We start from the raw sequence: 24,623 nt of genomic DNA on the forward strand, positions 1-24,623 counted from the left end.
GAAACACTAAGTTTGGTGGAAAAGTGACTGATTTAGTTTGTTGTTACTTAGTAAATGTAAAATGTGCTTAGAGCTTTGAAACAACTGCCTTTTTTGATGACCTGTTTTGAATGTTGTACAAAGCATTGTGAAAATGTACCACATTCTTGTGTAAACTTAACCAAGCTATTATATACAACTAACAGAAATAATCACATATGGTGTAGGCCCAGTTTGCATAAACTGGATGGCCCCCTCTTCTACCTGGGGCAGCTGTGACTAAGATACAGACCACATTAGCATATATCTCCACATTCCATGTAAGGAACTCAGGTGGCCTAGATTTCTCTGGACTCATCCCAATTTCTCTAGGCTGTGAGAAGCATAGTGTACAATAGCAGGGAAAGAATGTGTTTTGAATGGCCGAGTGGCAGGTACAGAACAATAGAGTGGACTGCATTTGATTAAGGGGACTGATTCTATGTGAGTGCGTTGAAGCTTGATGATCAGAAGATTACAAGTTCAGGCTAAGCTTCCGAAGGTGTCACAGAGGATAGTTGTCAGAGGGATGAAAATAGAATTATAAACTGGATGGTTCGAGCCCTGAATGCTGATTGGCTGACAGCCGTGGTATATCACGGGTATGACAAAAAAGTGTATTTTTACTGCTCTAATTACTTTGGTAACCAGTTTATAATAGCAATAAGGCACCTTGGGGGTTTGTGGTATATTGCCAATATACCACGGCTAAAGGCTGTATCCAGGCACTCCGCGTTGCGTTGTGCTTAAGAACATCCCTTAGCCGTGGTATATTGGCCATATACAGTGCCTTGCGAAAGTATTCGGCCCCCTTGAACTTTGCGACCTTTTGCCACATTGTTGATTCTTTTTGTGAAGAATCAACAACAAGTGGGACACAATCATGAAGTGGAACGACATTTATTGGATATTTCAAACTTTTTAACAAATCAAAAACTGAAAAATTGGGCGTGCAAAATTATTCAGCCCCTTTACTTTCAGTGCAGCAAACTCTCTCCAGAAGTTCAGTGAGGATCTCTGAATGATCCAATGTTGACCTAAATGACTAATGATGATAAATACAATCCACCTGTGTGTAATCAAGTCTCCGTATAAATGCACCTGCACTGTGATAGTCTCAGAGGTCCGTTAAAAGCGCAGAGAGCATCATGAAGAACAAGGAACACACCAGGCAGGTCCGAGATACTGTTGTGAAGAAGTTTAAAGCCGGATTTGGATACAAAAAGATTTCCCAAGCTTTAAACATCCCAAGGAGCACTGTGCAAGCGATAATATTGAAATGGAAGGAGTATCAGACCACTGCAAATCTACCAAGACCTGGCCGTCCCTCTAAACTTTCAGCTCATACAAGGAGAAGACTGATCAGAGATGCAGCCAAGAGGCCCATGATCACTCTGGATGAACTGCAGAGATCTACAGCTGAGGTGGGAGACTCTATCCATAGGACAACAATCAGTCGTATATTGCACAAATCTGGCCTTTATGGAAGAGTGGCAAGAAGAAAGCCATTTCTTAAAGATATCCATAAAAAGTGTTGTTTAAAGTTTGCCACAAGCCACCTGGGAGACACACCAAACATGTGGAAGAAGGTGCTCTGGTCAGATGAAACCAAAATTGAACTTTTTGGCAACAATGCAAAACGTTATGTTTGGCGTAAAGCAACACAGCTCATCACCCTGAACACACAATCCCCACTGTCAAACATGGTGGTGGCAGCATCATGGTTTGGGCCTGCTTTTCTTCAGCAGGGACAGGGAAGATGGTTAAAATTGATGGGAAGATGGATGGAGCCAAATACAGGACCATTCTGGAAGAAAACCTGATGGAGTCTGCAAAAGACCTGAGACTGGGACTGAGATTTGTCTTCCAACAAGAAAATGATCCAAAACATAAAGCAAAATCAACAATGGAATGGTTCAAAAATAAACATATCCAGGTGTTAGAATTGCCAAGTCAAAGTCCAGACCTATATCCAATCGAGAATCTGTGGAAAGAACTGAAAACTGCTGTTCACAAATGCTCTCCATCCAACCTCACTGAGCTTGAGCTGTTTTGCAAGGAGGAATGGGAAAACATTTCAGTCTCTCGATGTGAAAAACTGATAGAGACATACCCCAAGCGACTTACAGCTGTAATCGCAGCAAAAGGTGGCGCTACAAAGTATTAACTTAAGGGGGCTGAATAATTTTGCACGCCCAATTTTTCAGTTTTTGATTTGTTAAAAAAGTTTGAAATATGCAATAAATGTCGTTCCACTTCATGATTGTGTCCCACTTGTTGTTGATTCTTCACAAAAAAATACATTTTTATATCTTTATGTTTGAAGCCTGAAATGTGGCAAAAGGTCGCAAAGTTCAAGGGGGCCGAATACTTTCGCAAGGCACTGTACCACACCTCCTCGTGCCTTACTGCTTAAATATAAAATGTTGACACTGCGAATAAAGGTAGAATAAAGGCAGACAAACACTGAGTATACAAAACATTAAGACAATTACATGGACTGACCAGGTGAGGGAGGGAATATTTTTTAATTGCATTTAAGTTTTGGTTGAGGGGCAGCTGTCAGGGGATCTTGCATGGTTGGTGGACTGGCGGTTGAGAGCTTAGGTTGCTGGTTCGGGTTCCCGTTTTGACTTGGTGGGAGATCTGTCAACGTGCCCTTGGGCAGGGCGCTTGACCTTGGTTGCTCCTGTGGGTCGCTCTAGACGAGAGATGGTTAGATGACAATGTAAATGTTGATCGGCTCAACTGCAGGTAGATTGTATGTTTTAATGTTCAATAAAAAACAAACACTTTTTGTGCTTATTTTCACGCTCAACAGTTTCCCGTGAGTTTCAAGAATGGTCCATACCCAAAGGACATCCAGCCAACTTGACACAACTGTGGGAATCATTGGAGTCAACATGGGAACCACCCTGAATTGTTTGGTATACTCAGTGTATACTAGAAAAAGACAGATGGATAGCTATAGACAGAGAGAGATAGACAGATTGACCATAAAACAGTGTTCCGGACAGACTGTCCTCTCATCTCTTGTGTTCCGTCTCTCCCATATCTGCTTACAGACCGAAAGCCAGTGATAATTTCCCCCCAAACTCTACTATCTGTCCAGAGGTTCGTGCCCAGAGGTTGGGATTGCAGCATTGTCACTGCACCATCTGCATCTCCCACTACCACAGTCAAAAATCAACACAGGAATTGTTCAAAGCCCTCCAAGTCTTCCCGCAGCACTCTTTGGCGGACTTTCTCTGATGGCTCAATTGCTGCAGCACTTCTGTTGACTCTGAGTAGCTCGCCCACGGACGTTAAGAGATTAGAATCCTACATAGGGCCGACTCCACAAAGTCTAACTAAGAGTGGCTTTTCTCAAGTTCTCTTCCCCACCCTTTAGCTCTCTCAACATTTCAAGATTTGGTTTTATGGTCCATTTTCAGGTCATATTCTCTACCTTCAAAAGCCATTTCAGTGAATCTGTATTTCTTATAATTGCTCCAATTCAGAAACTCTGTATTCTTGCAGCCCTCCCCATTATAGACTTTTGATCCATGATTGGAAATGTTAAGATACGTAGTCAGTCTTTTGCTGTTGATCTTCTTATCTAATAAATATTTTTTCGCTTTCATTAGACTATACCGCACAGACACAGCTACCAGATCTATCATTCAAATCTACAGGCCTCTAGTGTATGAGATGTGGTCCTTCTGTAGCTCAGTTGGTAGAGCATGGCGCTTGTAACGCCAGGGTAGTGGGTTCGATCCCCGGGACCACCCATACGTAGAATGTATGCACACATGACTGTAAGTCGCTTTGGATAAAAGCGTCTGCTAAATGGCATATATATATATATATATGTTTATTACCCACCAAGGTGCGCTGTATCAATATCTCCTCTGCCAAGTTAAACACAACGTCTTGGTCTCAACTATTTCATGCTACTTAAACATCCTTCTCAGGTCAAGAATAACAACTAATACAAGTAATAAGAGGTAGTATGTGTAGTAATAATGGATTGTATTACACATGATTTACAAATATAAAGTGTGTAGTGACATGGCCAGGCAGTAAAATAAATAGAACTGCAGTGTTGACTGTGTATGCGCTATAATTATATGTTATTGTTATCTCTTTTTGTTTTTAGGTATTTTCTTAAAAATGCAAAACAAGGGCTTATCAGTAAGCGTTTCACTGTAAGGTCTACTACACCTGTCGTATTCGGCGCATGTGACAGATACAAATTTGATTTGATTTATACGTTTGTGTGTGTGGGTAAGGGTTGGATATGTGGGTAGTCAGTACTAATAATCTCTAAGGTGCAGATCGTCTCTGAGATGCAAATAATTTTTAAGTTGCAGGGAGACAGCTCCGGTTAGCTCTTCAGCAGTCTGATGGCCTGGTGGTAGTAGCTGTCTCAGAGCCTGTTGGTCCTATACCCGATGATTCGTTACCGCTTGCCAGATGGTAACAGAGTGAACAGTCCATGGCTCGGGTGACTGGAGTCCTTGATTATCTTTCGGGCTTTCCTCAGACACCACCTGGAGTAGATGTCCAGCTTTGTCTCCATCCTCCATTGCCACTCGGCTAACCGTATTCCCACCAGTTTACGCCTCTCCACCTGCAGCTTACAATTTGCTTGGCTGAACATTAGTCCACAGTGAGGCATCAGCTCTCCCAAGCTAAATCAATTAGCCTGTCTCCACCTCTGCCATGTGGAGCTCACAGGGCTGTGTTCAGAAGGATTAGCAGCTGACCAGCAATCTCTCCAGAGAGGACCAGGGTTCTGCTGTGGTCTGGCTTTTTCCACTCCTTCATTAGCTCAGTAGTTGGAAATAAGCCAAGCCAGAATACTGCATTGCTACTGTATGTGTCATGCTGTTTTGGTGATAAGCTCTTACTTAGTCTCAGTCTCTTATATATATTGTATTGTTGAGTTAGATTGGTTAAGGTTTCCGTTTAGAGGATGCGATACACACAATTACTCATGTATCTCTCTCTTTCTCATTTGGTCTGTTATCTTGTTATTATACACACAGATACAAAAACTCCCACTGGGCGCACACTGGTTGAATCATCTTTGTATCCTCATAATTGAAACTAAATTACATTGATCCGACGTCTGTTCCCAGTGGGATCTCTCTCTCTTATGTAGGAATACTGTATTCTACGCAATTATAGCCTGACTGCGTTGCTGTATCCACTGGGAAGGTTCCTAGGGAAAGAGACAAGATCTTTATTTATGTTTACATCTCACTAATTATTGGTCACAGGTCAGATAAACCGACTCTGGTAGAATGTTTTGAGGCTATACAGTGTTTGTTTACAAACATTGGAGTAAAACAAGCTTATATTTTATATTTTACAACAGTTGAACTAAGCTCATGAGGCATTTAAATATTCTTCAAGAATCAATAGGTATATATCATTCATTTATTTGTAGTAACTGAGGATTCTATCTTTAACTTAAAGGGCATTTATTGCTCTTCCAGGTTTGTCCTCATTTCCTACATCTCAGATGAAGCCCATCTCCAATGGGTCACATACTTTAGAAAGCCATAATGTAACTAGATCTGACAAGACTAAAGGGTAGAGCTGCCATCTTTAGGTGTAACCAGTCGTAGCTCAGAAGTCAGCGGAAGGCTTAAGCGATTCATCATGACGCTTAATAATATCATGATTTTTTTTCTTCTTCACATCACATTCCACATGGTAAAAGGTCAAAGATCAAAGTCTAACATAGCGTTTTAGGGATGTTTACTGATTTAAATCTGATCCACATCGACACATCCTCTCTGAAGTATGGTAGTAAAGTTATTTTTCAGACTCATTGGCATCTCAATGAAGATTAGCTAGAGACAGGCATACATTATGAATAATCTTCTGACTTGCTTGAAGTTTATGCTAAGACTATTCCCACACACCTGTGCTTCTGGCAAACAGTGAGAGGCAAACTAAAAAGAGAATCAGGCAAATTATGCTACCCTCTGCATACTGGAAATTTAGCTTATTCAAGCCTATCTCAGAATACAACACTGTCTCTAAGACAACAAAAAAAAGCTCAACGATCTAGAAATGTACACTTTTTGTTCTCTTGTAGGAAGCAATCACTCCCCTATTTCTGACTACAAATGATCTATAACTGGGCTAATAACTCGCTAACTAGCAAAGAATATGAATAAAATGTACACATGTGGCTACATGCAGCTCTTGCCTTAATCTTAAAACAAGCGCATCTCAAAACAAGCAAACCTACTCATGACCACAGCTGTAAACACAGTCCAGTTCAAAGTATATGGCACAGATCCATATATGGCAATAGTCAATTTGCATATAGGCTTACTGCAGCTCTGATTGGATATGCCACACCGGTGTATGTATTGCTGAGTCATGCGCAATAGAATCCTACTCCGATGCGTTCTGCCTATAACAATATCTCCTGCATAGTTTGTTTTGTTTCGGTATGTTGCATTGAAAGTGGCTAATATTGCGTTGAATCGATAACAATTGCCACAGTAAAGCGAAACTTTGATTGTGTTGACTAACATGGAAAACTCTAAAAAGTTGATTTGAAGTCCAATCTCATGCTTCTCTCCATGGGTTGATATTTCTTCTGCACTCTGACAGTCTCGGGGCTACTGCACGCAGTTTAGAGGGAACATTGCTTATGAGAGCATAATCCCCTCGAGTGGCTACTTGTAAATCACCACTATTGTTCTAATGGAGGTGATATGCAGTGTCATATCAGGACGAAACATGCACAGTACATTCTCCCTGGGCTGTCGTCAGGCAACAAAAGTAGTCATGCCTCAGGTCCTCCAAGAGGGGAGAGATCGCACAGAACATCAAATAAGACAGGATAAATACACCAGATAGGACAGACTGACCCTAGCCACCTGGCACAGACTATTGCAGCAAAGCTACTGGGGACTGAGACGGGGGGGGGGGGGTTGGAGACTTTGCCAAAGCACAGCCCCCACACCAGATGGATATCAACAGACCACTAACTTGTTACCCTGAGACAAGGTGGAGTATAGCCCACAAAGAGCTCCCCCACCACACAAGCCCAAGGGGACACAAGACCGGACAGGAAGATAACGTCAGTGACTCAACCCACTCATGTTGAGTATAGCGACAAAAGCCTGGCAAAACGTGATGAACCCCTCTTAGGGATGGCATGGGAGAGCATTACCAAACCAGTGATTCAACCCCCGTAATAGGGTCAGAGGCAGAGAATCCCAGTGGAGCGAGGGGAGCAGTAGGACCTACTGAAGACATGAGTCTTCGGTAAAGACAAAAGTTGAGACCGAGTCTGCGTCTCTCACATGGATCGGCAGACCATTTCTGACTACAAATTATCTATAACTGGGCTAATAACTCGCTAACTAGCAAAGAATATTAATAAAAAGCCCTGCCTCCACCTGTTGGCTTTCTAGTAACAATAAGCAGGCCTGTGTCTTGTGACTGCAGCATATGTGTAGGCATGTACAGCAGGACCAAATCAGAGGGATAGGTAGGAGCAAGTCCATGTAATACTTTGTAGGTTAGCAGCAAAACCTTGACAGTGTTGAGAGGCTAGAACTGGAGTAATCTGATCACATTTTGGGGTTCTAGTCAAGATTCTAGCAGCCATATTTAGCACTAACTGAAGTTTATTTAGTGCCTTATCCGTATAGCTGGAAAGTAAAGCATTGCAGTAGTCTAATCTTGAAGTGACAAAATATTTTTGTGACAAACAATTTCAGATTTTTGCCAGCCAGAAGAGAGGGCTGCCCCAGAATTTCTATTTTACCATTAAAATGCATGGTACCCATATAATTATTAGCTAGCTAGATGATTACATAGCTAGATATCTAATTTGGTAGCTATCGGTTATATCTGAGATATGATTCCTAAAAATAGTAAGCCAGTTGTAATTTGGAGCTAAAACGACTGGCTAGTGATTCAATATGTAGCTAGCTAGCCAGACAGAGAGGGCTGTTGCAGGGTTGCTATTTTACCAGTAAAATTAAGATAATCTAACTATGATCCCCATAGCTAGAATTATTAGCTAGCTAGCTAGATATATATCTCATGAGGTGTATGTTTATCTGGGATATGATTCCAAAAAAATAGTAGTTAAGTCTGCTGGCTGTTGATTGCAAGAATTAAAAGCCTAACCCTCATGATGATAGATAACTAAACCAGCTAGATTATGGCTTTTGAAAGCTCAGGCTCAATGATGCATTTTATAAACACAACATGCAACATTTTCAAAGATATTACTGAAGTACAGTGCATATAATGAAATCAGTCAATGAAAATAAATAAATTAGGCCCTAATATACGGATTTTATATAATTTCTTTCCCACAAAAGGGCTTTATTACAGACTTAAATACCCCTCAGCCATGTATTGTCCCCAGAACAAGGTGCACCTGTGTAATTATCATGCTGTTTAAATCCTCTTTGGGCTAGATGTGCCGCTAGCAGCACACCTCGACAACATCCGGTGAAATTGCAGAGCGCGAAATTCAAAATACAAAAATCATAATATTAAACATTCATGAAAATACAAGTGTCTTACATCGTTTAAAAGCTTAACTTCTTTTTAATCCAGCCGCTTTGTCAGATTTAAAAAAGGCTTTATGGCAAAAGCATATTATACGATTATCTGAGGACAGCGCCACGCATACAAAAGCATTAAAAACATTTTCCAACCCAGCAGAGTCAGAAATAGCGATAAAATAAATCACTTATCTTTGAATATCTTCCTCTGTTTGCAATCCCAAGGGTCCCAGCTACATAACAAATGGTTGTTTTGTTCGATAAAGTCATTTTTTATATCCCAAAAAAGTCAGTTTAGTTAGCGCGCTTGATTCAGTAATCCAGCTGTTCCCCTCGTTCAAAATGCATACAAAGGAATCCCAAAAGTTACCAATAAACTTCGTCCAAACAAGTCAAACAACGTTTCTAATCAATCCTCAGGTACCCCAATATGTAAATAAATGATACAATTTAAGACGGAGACGGTATGTTCATTGCCGGAGATAAATAACGAAGTGCGCGCCCTCATCCACGCGTGCCACAAGACTACAGTCAAAATGAGAGCCACCTAGAAAAATGACAAATTCTAGAAATGTTTTCAAAAAACAAGCCTGAAACCCTTTCTAATGACTGACATCTAGTGGAAGCCATAGGAACTGCAATCTGGGAGGATTTCCTTTGATTTTCCCATAGACAGCCGTTTCAATGGGTGATGACCTCAACAACAAAACAATCTGAATGGATTCTCCTCGGGTTTTCGCCTGCCATATGTCACGCCCTGGTCTTAGTATTTTGTGTTTTCTCTATTATTTTGGTAAGGCCAGGGTGTGACATGGGTTTTTGATGTGGTGTGTTTTGTCTTGGGGTTTGTCGCAGGTATTGGGATTGTGGCTTGGTGGGGTTTTCTAGCATAGTCTATGGCTGTCTGGAGTGGTTCTCAATCAGAGGCAGGTGTTTATCGTTGTCTCTGATTGGGAACCATATTTAGGCAGCCATATTCTTTGAGTGTTTCGTGGGTGATTGTTCCTGTCTCTGTGTTTGTTTGTGCACCAGTATAGGCTGTTAGGTTTTCTCGTTACGTTTATTGTTTTTGTATTGTTTGTTTATTCATCGTCATTAAACATGTATCAATAATACCACGCTGCATTTTGGTCCGACTCTCTTTCACCGCAAGAAAACCGTAACAGAATCACCCACCACAACAGGACCAAGCGGCGTGGTGACAGGCAGCGGCAGCAGGAGCAACAAAGTTTGGATTATACGACTTGGGAGGAGATCGACAGGTGGGCGGTCGACCCAGGGAGAGTGCCGGAGCCCGCCTGGGATTCGCTGGAGCAGTGCGAAGAGGGTTATAGGAGAATGGAGTTGGAGAGACAAGCACGACGGCGCGGAAGGAAGCCCGAGAGTCAGCCCCAAAACTTTCTTGGGGGCTCAGGGAGAGTGTGGCAGAGTCAGGAGTCAGACCTGAGCCAACTCCCCCTGTTTATCGTGAGGAGCCAATGAGGAGACCAGAGCCGGTGTTGGAGGTGAGCGAAGCAGAGACTGTGAAGGAGTTAATGGGGAAATTGGAGGAGAGAGTTATGAGGGAGTTGCTGTGCTGGTGCTTTAGGCATGGAATTCGCCCGACGGAGCGTGTCGGGGATTTGATGGCACCTGGGTCAGCGCTCCATACTCGTCCTGAGGTGCGTGTTAGTCGGCTGGTGAAGATTGTGCCAGCCTCACGCACTAGGCCTCCTGTGCACCTCCCTAGTCTTGCACGTCCTGTGCCAGCCCTGCTCTCAAGCTCTCCAGTACGCCTTCACGGTCCGGTCCATCCTGTGCAACCTCCACACACCAGTCCTCCGGTGGCAGCTCCCCGCACCAGGCTTCCTGTGCGTGTTCTCGGCCCAGTACCACCAGTGCCAGCACCACGCACCAAGGCCTTCAGTGCGCCTCGCCTGTTCAGCGCTGCCAGAGCCTTTCCCCTCTCCAGCGCTGCCGGAGTCTCCCGCCTGTTTAGCGCTGCCAGAGCCTTCCTCCTCTCCAGCGCTGCCGGAGTCTCCTGCCTGTTCAGCACAGCCAGACCCTTCCTCCTCTCCAGCGCTGCCAGAGCTGAGTCTCAAGGAGCTGCCCAGAGCTCAGCATGGACAGCCGGAGCTGCCAGTCTGCATGGAGCAGCCAGAGCTGCCAGTCTGCATGGAGCAGCCAGAGCTGCCAGTCTGCATGGAGCAGCCAGAGCTGCCAGTCTGCATGGAGCAGCCAGAGCTGCCAGTCTGCATGGAGCAGCCAGAGCTGCCAGTCTGCATGGAGCAGCCAGAGCCGACAGTCAGCCAGAAACTTCTAGATCCGCCATTCAGCCAGGATCCGCCAGTCAGCCAGAATCTTCCAGATCCGCCATTCAGCCAGGATCCGCCAGTCAGCCAGGATCCGCCAGTCAGCCAGGATCCGCCAGTCAGCCAGGATCTGCCAGAACCACCAGCCAGCCAGCATCTGCCAGATCCAACTACCTGCCTGAGCTTCCTCTCAGTACTGAGCTTCCTCTCAGTACTGAGCTTCCTCTCAGTCCCGAGCTACCCCTCAGTCCCGAGCTACCCCTCAGTCCCGAGCTACCCCTCAGTCCCGAGCTACCTCAGTCCAGTGGGATCCTTGGTGAGAGTTACTAGGCCAAGGTCGGTGGCGAGGGTCGCCAATCAAAGGACTCGTTACAAGGGGACTAAGACTTTGTTGGAGTGGGGTCCACGTCCCGAGCCGGAGCCGCCACCATGGACAGACGCCCACCCGGACCCTCCCCTATGGGTTTAGGTGTGCGGCCGGGAGTCCGCACCTTTTGGTCAGGCCAGGGTGTGACATGGGTTTTTTATGTGGTGTGTTTTGTCTTGGGGTTTTTCGTAGGTATTGGGATTGTGGCTTAGTGGGGTTTTCTAGCATAGTCTATGGCTGTCAGGAGTGGTTCTCAATCAGAGGCAGGTGTTTATCGTTGTCTCTGATTGGGAACCATATTTAGGCAGCCATATTCTTTGAGTGTTTCGTGGGTGATTGTTCCTGTCTCTGTGTTTGTTTGTGCACCAGTATAGGCTGTTAGGTTTTCTCGTTACGTTTATTGTTTTTGTATTGTTCGTTTATTCATCGTCATTAAACATGTATCAAGAATACCACGCTGCATTTTGGTCCGACTCTCTTTCACCGCAAGAAAACCGTAACACCATATCAGTTCTGTTACACTCACACACATTGTTTTAACAGTTTTAGAAACGTTTTCTATCCAATACTACCAATTATATGCATATCCTAGCTTCTGAGCCTGAGTAACAGACAGTCATCTCACCTCAGTCATCTGAACTTCCAATTACTGCCCCCTATCCCTGAGAAATTTCTTTCTGTCAGGTGGGCGGATTATCTTGGCAAAGGAGAAATGCTCACGGACAGGGATATTAACACATTTGTGCACAACATTTGAGATAAATGTATGGAACATTTGTGGGATTTTTCTATTTCAGATCATGAAACATGGGACCAAAACTTTACACTTTACATTTTTGTTCAGTGTACTATTAGGCCTATACAGTATGTAAATTAGGTCTATGGTTTTTATAGGACAGTGGTGCACTGTCATCTCTCAGACCTTCATGAGGAGGCAATCAATAGACAGAGACCAGGCAGTCAATAGAAGCTGTCCCCACGGTGACAAGGACAGGCAGGGGCTGGAAAGACTGGACAACATGCTGCTGAGGCTGCAGACAATCACACACTCTCACAGCCTAGATGAACCTAGGTGAACTTTAACGTACTGGAGGACTACTGTAGAAATGGTTGGCTTTACAGGAAAAATAGGAATATTGATTTGTGTAGCGCCTAAATGCAAGGGCAAGCAGTTATGCATTGTAAGGGATTAACATTGTTTTAGGTTGTGTGTATTATGTTTTGGTGCATATACAGTAGCAGTCAAAAGTTTGGACACACCTACTCATTCAAAGGTTTTTCATTATTCTTACTATTTTCTACATTGCAGAAGAATAGTGAAGACATCAAAACTATAAAATAAAACATGGAATCATGTAGTAACCAAAAAAGTGTTAAATAAATCAAAATACATTTTATTTTTGAGAATCCTCAAGGTAGCCACCCTATACCTTGATGACAGATTTGCACACTCTTGGCACGTGTATGCTGTGTTAAGTTAATTTGTGGAATTTCTTTCCTCCTTAATGTGTTTGAGCCAATCAGTTGTGTTGTGACAAGGTAGGGGTGGTATACATAAGATAGCCCTATTCGGTAAAAGACCAAGTCCATATTATGGCAAGAACAGCTCAAATAAGCAAAGAGAAATGACGGTCCATCATTACTTTAAGACATGGAGGTCAGTTCATCTGGAACATGTCAAGACCTAGAGTTACCTCTGCTGCAGAGGATAAGTTCATAAGGGTTAACTGCACCTCAGATAGCAGCCCAAATAAATGCTCCTGAGTTCATGTAACAGACACATTTCAACATCAACTGTTTAGAGGAGACTCGTTGAATTGCTGCAAAGAAACCTCTACTAACGGACACGAATAATAAGAAGAGACTTGCTTGAGCCAAGAAACACAAGCAGTGGATATTAGACTGGTGGATATCTGTCCTTTGGTCTGAGTCCAAATTAGATTTTTGGTTCCAACCGCCGTGTCTTTGTGAGACGCAGAGTAGGTGAATGGAGGATCTCCGCATGTGTAGTTCCCACCGTGAAGCATGCAGGAGGAGGTGTGATGGTATGGGGGTGCTTTTCTGGTGACACTGTGTGATTTATTTAGAAATCAAGGCACACTTAACTGGCATGGTCACCACAGCATTCTGCAGCGATGCGCCATCCCACCTGGTTTGCACTTAGTGGGACTATCATTTCTTTTTCAACAGGCCAATGACCCAAAGCACACCTCCAGGCTGTGTAAGGGCTATTTGACCAAGGAGAGTGATGGAGTGCTGTATCAGATGACCTGGCCTCCACAATCACCTGACCTCAACCCAATTGAGATGGTTTGGGAGGAGTTTGACTGCAGCGTGAAGGAAAAGCAGCCAACAAGTGCTCAGCATATGGGGGAACTCATTCAAGACTGTTGGAAAAGCATTACTCATGAAGCTAGTTGAGAGAATGCCACAAGTGTGCAAAGCTATCATCAAGGCAAAGGGTGGCTACTTTGAAGAATCTCACATTTTAAATATATTTTGATTTGTTTAACACTTTTTTGGTTACTACAGGATTCCATGTGTTATTTCATAGTTTTGATGTCTTCACTATTATTCTACAATGTAGCAAATAGTAAAAATAAAAACACTTGAATGAATAGGTGTGTCCAAACTTTTGACTGGTACTGTATGTGTTTAATATACTATGTATATGAGAAAATGTTTGATCACAGAATATTCCATACATTTCCAGAAAATAAAACAGCTGTAACTCATTCACTGTAAAGGGTATGACTATTCTGATTTCAGATGATTAATCCTTACAACATAAAGAAGATGCAACATGCTCTAAGTTTTTTCTCCACCTTCATTAGGAAGTTGTGTAAAAGGCAGTTTGGGGAAAATAACAGATTTTTGTTTAAGATACAGTACACATTTTCACAGGTGTTTCTCTCGACTGCTTACCATTTGATTGACGTCGTGCTATTGTCTGTTACAGTGCCTTGCGAAAGTATTCAGCCCCCTTGAACTTTGCGACCTTTTGCCACATTTCAGGCTTCAAACATAAAGATATAAAAATGTATTTTTTTTTGTGAAGAATCAACAATAAGTGGGACACAATCATGAAGTGGAACGACATTTATTGGATATTTCAAACCTTTTTAACAAATCAAAAACTGAAAAATTGGGCGTGCAAAATTATTCAGCCCCCTTAAGTGAATACTTTGTAGCGCCACCTTTTGCTGCGATTACAGCTGTAAGTCGCTTGGGGTATGTCTCTATCAGTTTTGCACATCGAGAGACTGACATTTTTTCCCATTCCTCCTTGCAAAACAGCTCGAGCTCAGTGAGGTTGGATGGAGAGCATTTGTGAACAGCAGTTTTCAGTTCTTTCCACAGATTCTCGATTGGATTCAGGTCTGGACTTTGACTTAGCCATTCTAACACCTGGATATGTTTATTTTTGAACCATTCCATTGTAGATTTTGCTTTATGTTTTGGATCATTGTCTTGTTGGAAGACACATCTCCATCCCAGTCTCAGGTATTTTGCAGACTCCATCAGGTTTTCTTCCAGAATGGTCCTGTATTTGGCTCCACCCATCTTCCCATCAATTTTAACCATCTTCCCTGTCACTGCTGAAGAAATGCAGGCCCAAACCATGATGCTGCCACCACCATGTTTGACAGTGGGGATGGTGTGTTCAGGGTGATGAGCTGTGTTGCTTTTACGCCAAACATAACGTTTTGCATTGTTGCCAAAAAGTTCAATTTTGGTTTCATCTGACCAGAGCACCTTCTTCCATATGTTTGGTGTGTCTCCCAGGTGGCTTGTGGCAAACTTTAAACAACACTTTTTATGGATATCTTTAAGAAATGGCTTTCTTCTTGCCACTCTTCCATAAAGGCCAGATTTGTGCAATATACAACTGATTGTTGTCCTATGGACAGAGTCTCCCACCTCAGCTGTAGATCTCTGCAGTTCATCCAGAGTGATCATGGGCCTCATGGCTGCATCTCTGATCAGTCTTCTCCTTGTATGAGCTGAAAGTTTAGAGGGACGGCCAGGTCTTGGTAGATTTGCAGTGGTCTGATACTCCTTCCATTTCAATATTATCGCTTGCACAGTGCTCCTTGGGATGTTTAAAGCTTGGGAAATCTTTTTGTATCCAAATCCGGCTTTAAACTTCTTCACAACAGTATCTCGGACCTGCCTGGTGTGTTCCTTGTTCTTCATGATGCTCTCTGCGCTTTTAACGGACCTCTGAGACTATCACAGTGCAGGTGCATTTACACGGAGACTTGATTACACACAGGTGGATTGTATTTATCATCATTAGTCATTTAGGTCAACATTGGATCATTCAGAGATCCTCACTGAACTTCTGGAGAGAGTTTGCTGCACTGAAAGTAAAGGGGCTGAATAATTTTGCACGCCCAATTTTTCTGTTTTTGATTTTTTTTAAAAGTTTGAAATATCCAATAAATGTCGTTCCACTTCATGATTGTGTCCCACTTGTTGTTGATTCTTCACAAAAAAAAATACAGTTTTATATCTTTATGTTTGAAGCCTGAAATGTGGCAAAAGGTCGCAAAGTTCAAGGGGGGCGAAATACTTTCGCAAGGCACTGTATATCATTTGAAAGGGCTGTTTCTCAGCTTTCAAAATATGTATCATGTTTTCAGATATGGGTTGACACCAGCAAATATTGCTCATTAATGCATGCAGAGGTCATGGTCTGAGTAAATTCTGCAATTCCAAAACTCTCCTTCCGGTTATACAACAATGCCAATATGGTGATTTACAGGTACAGTTAGCTGGTGTTCTACTGTTTCCACTCCCCTTTAATATTGTATTATCAATCTTGCATGTATGTAATGGCTGAACATAAGGGTTGAGGTAGAAATATGCCTCATAGCATGAGATGCCAGAGGTCGAGCTCACATATTGTTCATTGTGCATGCACTGCATGTAGGATATTTTATGTAGGTGGGATTGTTGGCGGTTTGAAATGGTGACTCGTATGTACTTCTAATGCACACTTTCTTTCTCTATCTTTCCCATTCTAAGGTTGTCGTGCTTCAATTGAAGCCTGGCCTTTCGGGAAGCAAAACCAGAACAAAGGCTGTGCAGTACTGTTACTACCCATCTGGACGTCACACCTGAATGCTTAACTGACCAACAAAGCTTTGACAGGAAAACAGTGAACACACATCAAAAATCAATATTAGCACATGCTGTGCTTCATCCAACTGGGAATCTGCAAATGCCTTGTTCTTTATCGCATTGAGTGGTGAATTTCTAAGGCCAAGCCAAAAACATTTGGAATGAAGAAGTGAAGCAGACTTTTCCCCCCTTGATGTGGATCATGTTAACATTCTAGTTAACCCTCAATATCAACAAGACTGGACTGCCCAGGCTTTGGAGCTGAGCGCAAATTAAATGAACCCTGGTTTAGCTTAAAATGAGTACAGAGTGAGACAACCCTGTGTATCACCATTATCTTTCAGTGCAGATTTTACCCACAGAGAGTTATTGAAACAGGAGGAGACCATGAAAGCAGCAATTGATAGGAAGTCAGGGTCTGAGGTGTTGTGCTCGGCCTGGCTGGAGTGGAGATAAGAGCTTGGGCGAGAGAGAAAACAGAGTTTGATGAGACAAGCAGAATACAAATCAGTGTCTACTGTCCCTCAGTCAGACTGCCGAATCAAACCAATATTAGTGTGTCTGCTGAAATGGACAGTGATTCAGCAACTATAATGGCTTTATTGGTTATGCATTGAAATGGTACGAGCATAATCAAAAGCTCTAATATGAAACTAAATAGCAATCACCTTTTTTGTAAATCTCAATTTTGGAGATTTTGTCTCAGAACCCAGGGTGTCTCCAAGACTGAAATTATGGATAAAGGATCAATCAGGTCCCATGGATACGTGTGACAACCAACAGTGACACCCATCAATGCAGCCCTCGCACCATGCCGAGAAGACAAAGGAAACCATAGGCCCTGATTTGATTGTGGTCATGTGGCACATCTAGACCTTGAACAAAGGATTAAAGGGGAAAGACAAGATGGATCAGGATAATAGCTCCGTTGATCTGTTCTTCACCAACGCCACAGAGGCACTATGGGACAAAGCCACTCTCCTGGGGCTCCAGATCTTCCTGTCAGCCATCCTGGCAATCGTCACCCTGGCCACCGTGCTGTCCAATGCCTTTGTCATCGCCACCATATTCCTGACTCGGAAGCTACACACGCCAGCCAACTTTCTGATTGGCTCGCTGGCTGTGACAGACCTGCTGGTGTCCATCCTGGTCATGCCTATCAGCATCTTGTACACAGTGAGTAAGACCTGGGCCCTGGGGCAGATTGTCTGCGACATCTGGCTGTCATCGGACATCACCTTCTGCACTGCCTCCATCTTGCACCTGTGCGTCATCGCGCTGGACCGCTACTGGGCCATCACTGACGCCCTGGAGTACTCCAAGCGCCGGACAATGCGTCGAGCGGGCCTGATGATAACGGTGGTATGGGTGATCTCCATCTCCATCTCCATGCCACCGCTCTTCTGGAGGCAGGCCAAGGCCAACGAGGAGGTGATGGAGTGCATAGTGAACACGGATCAGATCTCCTACACACTCTACTCCACCTTCGGGGCGTTCTATGTTCCCACTGTGTTGCTGATCATCCTCTACGGCCGGATCTACGTGGCAGCCCGCTCACGCATCTTTAAGACACCAGTGTCGTGCGGTAAGCGTTTCACCACGGCCCAGCTCATCCAGACGTCGGCCGGCTCCTCCATTTGCTCCATCAACTCCGCCTCCAACCAAGAGGGCCACCTGCACCCCGGAGGGGGAGGCAACACGGGAGGAGTGGCAGTAAACGGAGGTGGAGGAAGCAGTGGTGGGTCGCCTCTCTTCAATAACTGCGTGACGGTGAAGCTGGCTGACAGTGTGCTGGAGAGGAAACGTCTGTGCACCGCCCGGGAGAAGAAGGCCACCAAGACGCTAGGCATCATCCTGGGAGCCTTCATCGTGTGTTGGCTACCCTTTTTCGTGGTCACCCTGGTACTGGCCATCTGCAAAGAATGCTGGTTCCACCCAGTGCTCTTCGACGTGTTCACCTGGCTTGGCTACCTAAACTCGCTCATCAATCCCGTTATCTACACTGCCTTCAATGACGAGTTCAAACAGGCCTTCCACAAACTCATCAAGTTCAAGAGATGCTACTAAAGGAATGCGAGTATTGTACATACAAAAGATATCATAACCCAGAGTTTCCCAAACGTGGGGTCTCCTGATTTGAACATGGGATTGCGAGAGAAACTCTGAAGAAAAAAATAAATAATTGTGCTTGGTTCATAAAACAGGGGTTACGTCAGTTGGAATGAATGTGGTTCTAATTTTTTTATGTGGTTCTATTTTTTTTTGGGGGGGGGGGTATAAACTACAAAATATTATGATCCCGTCACTGAAAGATAAGAACCAGGAACATGTATGCGTCTTCGGTTTCCCTCTACAATGCCCACAAGCCTCATTAGAACAGAGTGGACAAGACCAGGTACTAAGTCAGACTGTGGAGAAAAGAACATCATTCGCTAGTTTTCCATCCAATTCGTAACAGATTTTCATGCGAATATTCTCAAATCTGCCTAAAACAATATGCGCCATCAAACTGAATTGTTGAGGATAAAACTATCTGCATGATGACGTAGTACACATAAAAGTAACTTTTGCCGTTCAATCCCCATGTACCGAATTAAAAGTACAAGTTAAATGGGTTTCCATCACATTTTCAACTCAACTGATAGTTTTGCGTTATATTGCAAATGTGCCCTCTCTGGTCTTGGCACATGCGCTGTAGCCAACAATTCGCAGATACAGTGCAGGTAGGCTACCTACATTGAGATTATTATGGATAAGGGCGAGATTATTTTAACGAATGAATGACGTTTTATTTTCATGTGAAATCGCCAATTGGCAACCCATCCCATATGTGATTAATTGACACAAACAAACATTATAATAATTCACTATGGTAATTAAATGGGAATTCTTATTCCGGTGTTCTCTGCATTGCGCATCGCGAACAGAGTGAGAAAAAAAGTAAGGGAAAAATCAATACATAAGTAGCCTAAATAAGGTTGTTTTTGTCAAACAGATGCCAAACATTGATCATCGGGGCTGCAGGGTAGCCTAGTGGTTAGAGTGTTGGACTAGTAACCAAAAGGTTGCAAGTTCAAATCCCCGAGCTGACAAGGTACAAATCTGTCATTCTGCCCCTGAACAGGCAGTTAACCCACTGTTCCTAGGCCGTCATTGTCACGGTTTTCATATGGTGAAGGAGAGTCGGACCAAACTGCAGCGTGTCGATTGCGATCCATGTTTATTTAAACAAACGTAAACACGACTAAACACGAACACTACAAAACAATAAACGAAACGAAAACCGAAAACAGCCTATACATGTGTCAACTAACATCGAACAAGGACATCAAGACACTCAGGACAATCACCCACAATACAACCAAAGAATATGGCTGCCTAAATATGGTTCCCAATCAGAGACAACGATAAACACCTGCCTCTGATTGAGGACCACTTCAGACAGCCATAGACTTTCCTAGAACACCCCACTAAGCTACAACCCCACTAAGCTACACACCACATACAAAAACCCATGTCACACCCTGGCCTGACCAAATACATGAAGAAAAACACAAAATACTTCGACCAGGGTGTGACAGTCATTGAAAATAAGAATTTGTTCTTAACTGACTTGCCTTGTAAAATAAAGGTAAAATAAAAAATTAAATGTCACCAGAATATGACTTTCAATATTTATTGAAAAGGAGCATCAAACTCATCACCTTGCACATTCACCTCCCTGTGAAGTTCATCATCATTTATTTAATCTTGTTTAATAAACTGCATGATTTCCCCGAGTCATAGTGGGCGGACCACACAACATAGATTGATGATGGTTATTACAGTATATCAATAGTTGTACATAAAGGCGTTTCCACATTCATTTTTCTCATAATTAATTTTACCCACACAAAAATATCCCATCATGTCTAATGAACATATTGTCTGTTGGCATTTATACAATTATACAGGCAATTCATGTTCTGACCGCTTAGATTTTTTTCATGCATCAGTTAATTAATCTGCATGAAATGGTTGGATTAAAACATGGTTATTGAACTTCTTTTCTACATAGAAGATCATACTAAACGGTTGCCTGATGATCTTCTGAACTTCCCATGACCTTTCTGATGCATTTCAGTCACTTCAAACCATACTTCCTTCAGCATGAAATACTGTCAAAAGTACTATCAGACTTGATTTGTAATAACTGTCATATACCCAATTAAAAAAGTAAACATTAGCCGTTGATTTCATCACTTTGTTTTACAGGACGGGGTCGCGGAAAAATGTGGATATTGAAATGGGTCTCTCGCAAATCTTAGTAAATACCGGTATGGGAATATAGGGTCTATTCATATAAACTCTGTACTGTGGCATTTGTTCATGTTGTAAACACATGCTCATTGTGTTTGGTCTCTGTACATTTGTTGTACATTGGAACTTCATTGACATGCTTATGAAGTGCCATACATCTTTCAGATATTTCCTTACTAGAAATGTATGCATGCATAAAAAAATGGAATAAAATATTCCAAGGACTATGAAACTCATTATAAATGAGGGTTTGGGTTGGGATATTACAGACCCCAAAGGAACAGACTTATCATACATGTTTGAGACAAATGAACGAGTCTCTAAAGAATAAGAACTGGTCCTTCTTTGGATGAAAGAGATCAGGTAATTCATCCGTGGATTATAATTCAGCAGTGGATTATAATTCAGCAGTGGATTATAATTGAGCAGTGGATTATAAGGCCCCATTGGACTGGGAAAGACATGGTAAATTGTTACAGAAGTGTCACATACAGAGGCGGATCTTCCTTAACACGTCTGTGGTACAGTACAATAGAGAAATACATATATAAAGATTCAGTCTTACTGTGTCTCTCTATGTGGCTGCATTTGTTTATGTGTAGGAGTTGTCAAGTTGCTCTAGGTGTAATGATGTGTGGGGAGGGGGAGTTGCAGTGAATGAAATGTGGACTTATTTTCCACCTGTGGCATCAGCTTATTGTATCCAACTGATTAAACTTTAAACATTATCCACATTCGAGGAGCCTGACTTCTCTATGTAGGAGACAGCATTTACCTTTGGATTGAACCTAAAAATGAATGATGTCTTGTTCCCTGGCAACAAATGAATCTGCATAAGATACTGTAAACCCACTGGGCACACAGTGGTTGAGTCAACGTTGTTTCAATGTCATTTGTCAGCCGTTTGTGACGGGGAATCTATGTGGGAAAAAGTCAATCACTACTGTTTTCATATTTTTAACCAGCGTAGTAAACATTGAAATTAAGTTAACTTCAATTAACAATGACTGAAAGTAACAGGTTGTTACATCAAAGTAATTTCAACAATCATCAGAACTATGCATATGTTGAAATTGCATTGAAAATCCCACATAGAAATGTTTAAAATATTTTTCATCCTATAGTCAATATCTATTGGTTGAAATTATGTCTAATTTTATATTTGACCTTTTATTTGACCTTCTTTCAATGTTGATATTCAAATTATATGTTTGAATGAGTGCAATTGTTTCAATGTTATGCCATGAACCTAAATAGAGAGGTACAGTATATTGAAATAAACTGTGAAGCCACAGTCCAATGGTTCCTGCCTGTGACTCCTATTGGTATAGGAAAGGGTAATGAGCTTCGATGAGAACAAGTCTACCATCCAGATGCCTACCTCTACACTGATTGTAGACAGACTGACCAGGTAAAAGCTATGATCCCTTAATGATGTCACTTAAGTCATTGTAGATGAAGGGGAGGAGACAAGTTAAATATTTTTTAAAGCCTTAAGACATGGATTGTGTATATGTGCCATTGAGAGGGTGAATAGGCAAGACAAAATATTTAAGTGCCTTTGAGTGTGTCAAGAACTGTAATGCTGCTGGATTTTTCACACTCCAGTGTGTATCAAGAATGGTCCACCACCCAAAGGACATCCAGCAAACTTGACACAACTGTGGGAAGCATTGGAGTCAAAATAAGCCAGTGGAACGCTTTCGACACCGTGTGGAGTCCATGCCCTGACGAATTGAGGCAAAGGACAAAAGTGGATGCAACTCAATATTAGTTTTGGTATTTGGTATTTTATTAGGGTCCCCATTAGCTGTTGCAAATGCAGCAGCTACTCTTCCTGGGGTCCACACCAAACATGAAACGTAATACAGAATGACATAACATCATTAGACAAGAACATCATTAGACAAGAACCACTCAAGGACAGAACTACATACATTTAAAAAAAGGCACATGTAGCCTACATATCAATGCATACACACAAACTATCTAGGTCAAATAGGGGAGAGGTGTTGTGCCAGGATGTGTTGCTTTATCTGTTTTTTTTAAACCAGGTTTGCTGTTTATTTGAGCAATATGAGATGGAAGGAAGTTCCATGCAATAATTTGTTCTAGATTTGGGGACTATGAAAATATGGTTGAATCATCAACATACATGGACACGCATACTTTGTTTAATGCCAGTGGCAGGTCATTGGTAAACAATAGAAAAGAGTAGAGGGCCTAGAGAGCTGCCCTGCGGTACACCACACTTTACATGTTTGACATTAGAGACACGTCAATTAAAGAAAACTCTTTCTTCTATTAGATAGATTGCTCCGAATTCATGATATGGAAGAGGTTGAAAAGCCATAGCACTTAAATTTTTCAACAACAGGTTATGGTCAATAATATTTACATTTACATTTAAGTCATTTAGCAGACGCTCTTATCCAGAGCGACTTACAAATTGGTGCATTCACCTTATGACATCCAGTGGAACAGCCACTTTACAATAGTGCATCTAAATCTTTTTAGGGGGGTGAGAAGGATTACTTACCCTATCCTAGGTATTCCTTGAAGAGGTGGGGTTTCAGGTGTCTCCGGAAGGTGGTGATTGACTCCGCTGTCCTGGCGTCGTGAGGGAGTGTGTTCCACCATTGGGGAGCCAGAGCAGCGAACAGTTTTGACTGGGCTGAGCGGGAACTGTACTTCCTCAGTGGTAGGGAGGCGAGCAGGCCAGAGGTGGATGAACGCAGTGCCCTTGTTTGGGTGTAGGGCCTGATCAGAGCCTGGAGGTACTGAGGTGCCGTTCCCCTCACAGCTCCGTAGGCAAGCACCATGGTCTTGTAGCGGATGCGAGCTTCAACTGGAAGCCAGTGGAGAGAGCGGAGGAGCGGGGTGACGTAACAGAGAACTTGGGAAGGTTGAACACCAGACGGGCTGCGGCGTTCTGGATGAGTTGTAGGGTTTAGCTGGCTCAGATTTAAATATGACAGATAGGAATGGCTATGTTAGTTATGGCACAGGCAGTGAGCCCAGGCCAACAGCGAGTTGCAGTAATCAAGACGGGAGATGACAAGTGCCTGGATTAGGACCTGCGCCGCATTTCCTGTGTGAGGCAGGGTAATAATTAAAATACTTTTCTGCGGATGTTGTAGAGCATGAACCTACAGGAACGGGACACCGCCTTGATGTTAGTTGAGAACGACAGGGTGTTGTCCAGGATCACGCCAAGGTTCTTAGCGCTCTGGGAGGAGGACACAATGGAGTTGTCAACCGTGATGGCGAGATCATGGAACGGGCAGTCCTTCCCCGGGAGGAAGAGGAGCTCCGTCTTGCTGAGGTTCAGCTTGAGGTGGTGATCCGTCATCCACACTGATATGTCTGCCAGACATGCAGAGATGCGATTCGCCACCTGGTCATCAGAAGGGGGAAAGGACATCAGAAGATTAATTGTGTGATGGAAGCCCGAGAGTCAGCCCCGTCTGCATAGCAATGATAGGAGAGACCATGTGAGGTTATGACAGAGCCAAGTGACTTGGTGTATAGCGAGAATAAGAGAGGGCCTGACTGGGAGAACAGAGCCCTGGGGGACACCAGTGGTGAGAGCGCGTGGTGAGGAGACAGATTCTCGCCACGCCACCTGGTAGGAGCGACCTGTCAGGTAGGACGCAATTCAGCCAGCGTGGGCCGTCAGCCGATCCGGAGATGCCCAACTCGGAGAGGGTGGAGAGGAGGATCTGATGGTTCACAGTATCGAAGGCAGCCGATAGGTCTAGAAGGATGAGAGCAGAGCCAAAGAGAGAGAGTTAGCTTTAGCAGTGCGGAGCGCCTCCGTGATACAGAGAAGAGCAGTCTCAGTTGAATGACTAGTCTTGAAACCTGACTGATTTGGATCAAGAAGGTCATTCTGAGAGAGATAGCGGTAGAGCTGGCCAAGGACGGCACGCTCAAGAGTTTTGGAGAGAAAAGAGAGAAGGGATACTGGTCTGTAGTTGTTGA

At 43.2% G+C, this 24,623-nt stretch overlaps 1 protein-coding gene across 1 annotated transcript in view; it reads left to right on the top strand.

Moving 5' to 3' along the window:
• The window catches only part of LOC118369277 (5-hydroxytryptamine receptor 1D-like), a 44,890-nt gene extending 23,090 nt beyond the window's left edge, over positions 1-21,800 (top strand). Inside the window, exon 2 of the mRNA XM_035753739.2 lies at positions 16,245-21,800. Coding sequence (XP_035609632.1) covers positions 17,247-18,407 — 1,161 coding nt within the window. The 5' untranslated portion in view covers positions 16,245-17,246 and the 3' untranslated portion in view covers positions 18,408-21,800. The remainder of the gene's footprint in view (positions 1-16,244) is intronic.
• Positions 21,801-24,623: the final 2,823 nt, after the last annotated feature.

This window comes from Oncorhynchus keta, chromosome 35, assembly GCF_023373465.1.
Source record: "Oncorhynchus keta strain PuntledgeMale-10-30-2019 chromosome 35, Oket_V2, whole genome shotgun sequence".
Lineage (NCBI taxonomy): Eukaryota > Metazoa > Chordata > Actinopteri > Salmoniformes > Salmonidae > Oncorhynchus > Oncorhynchus keta.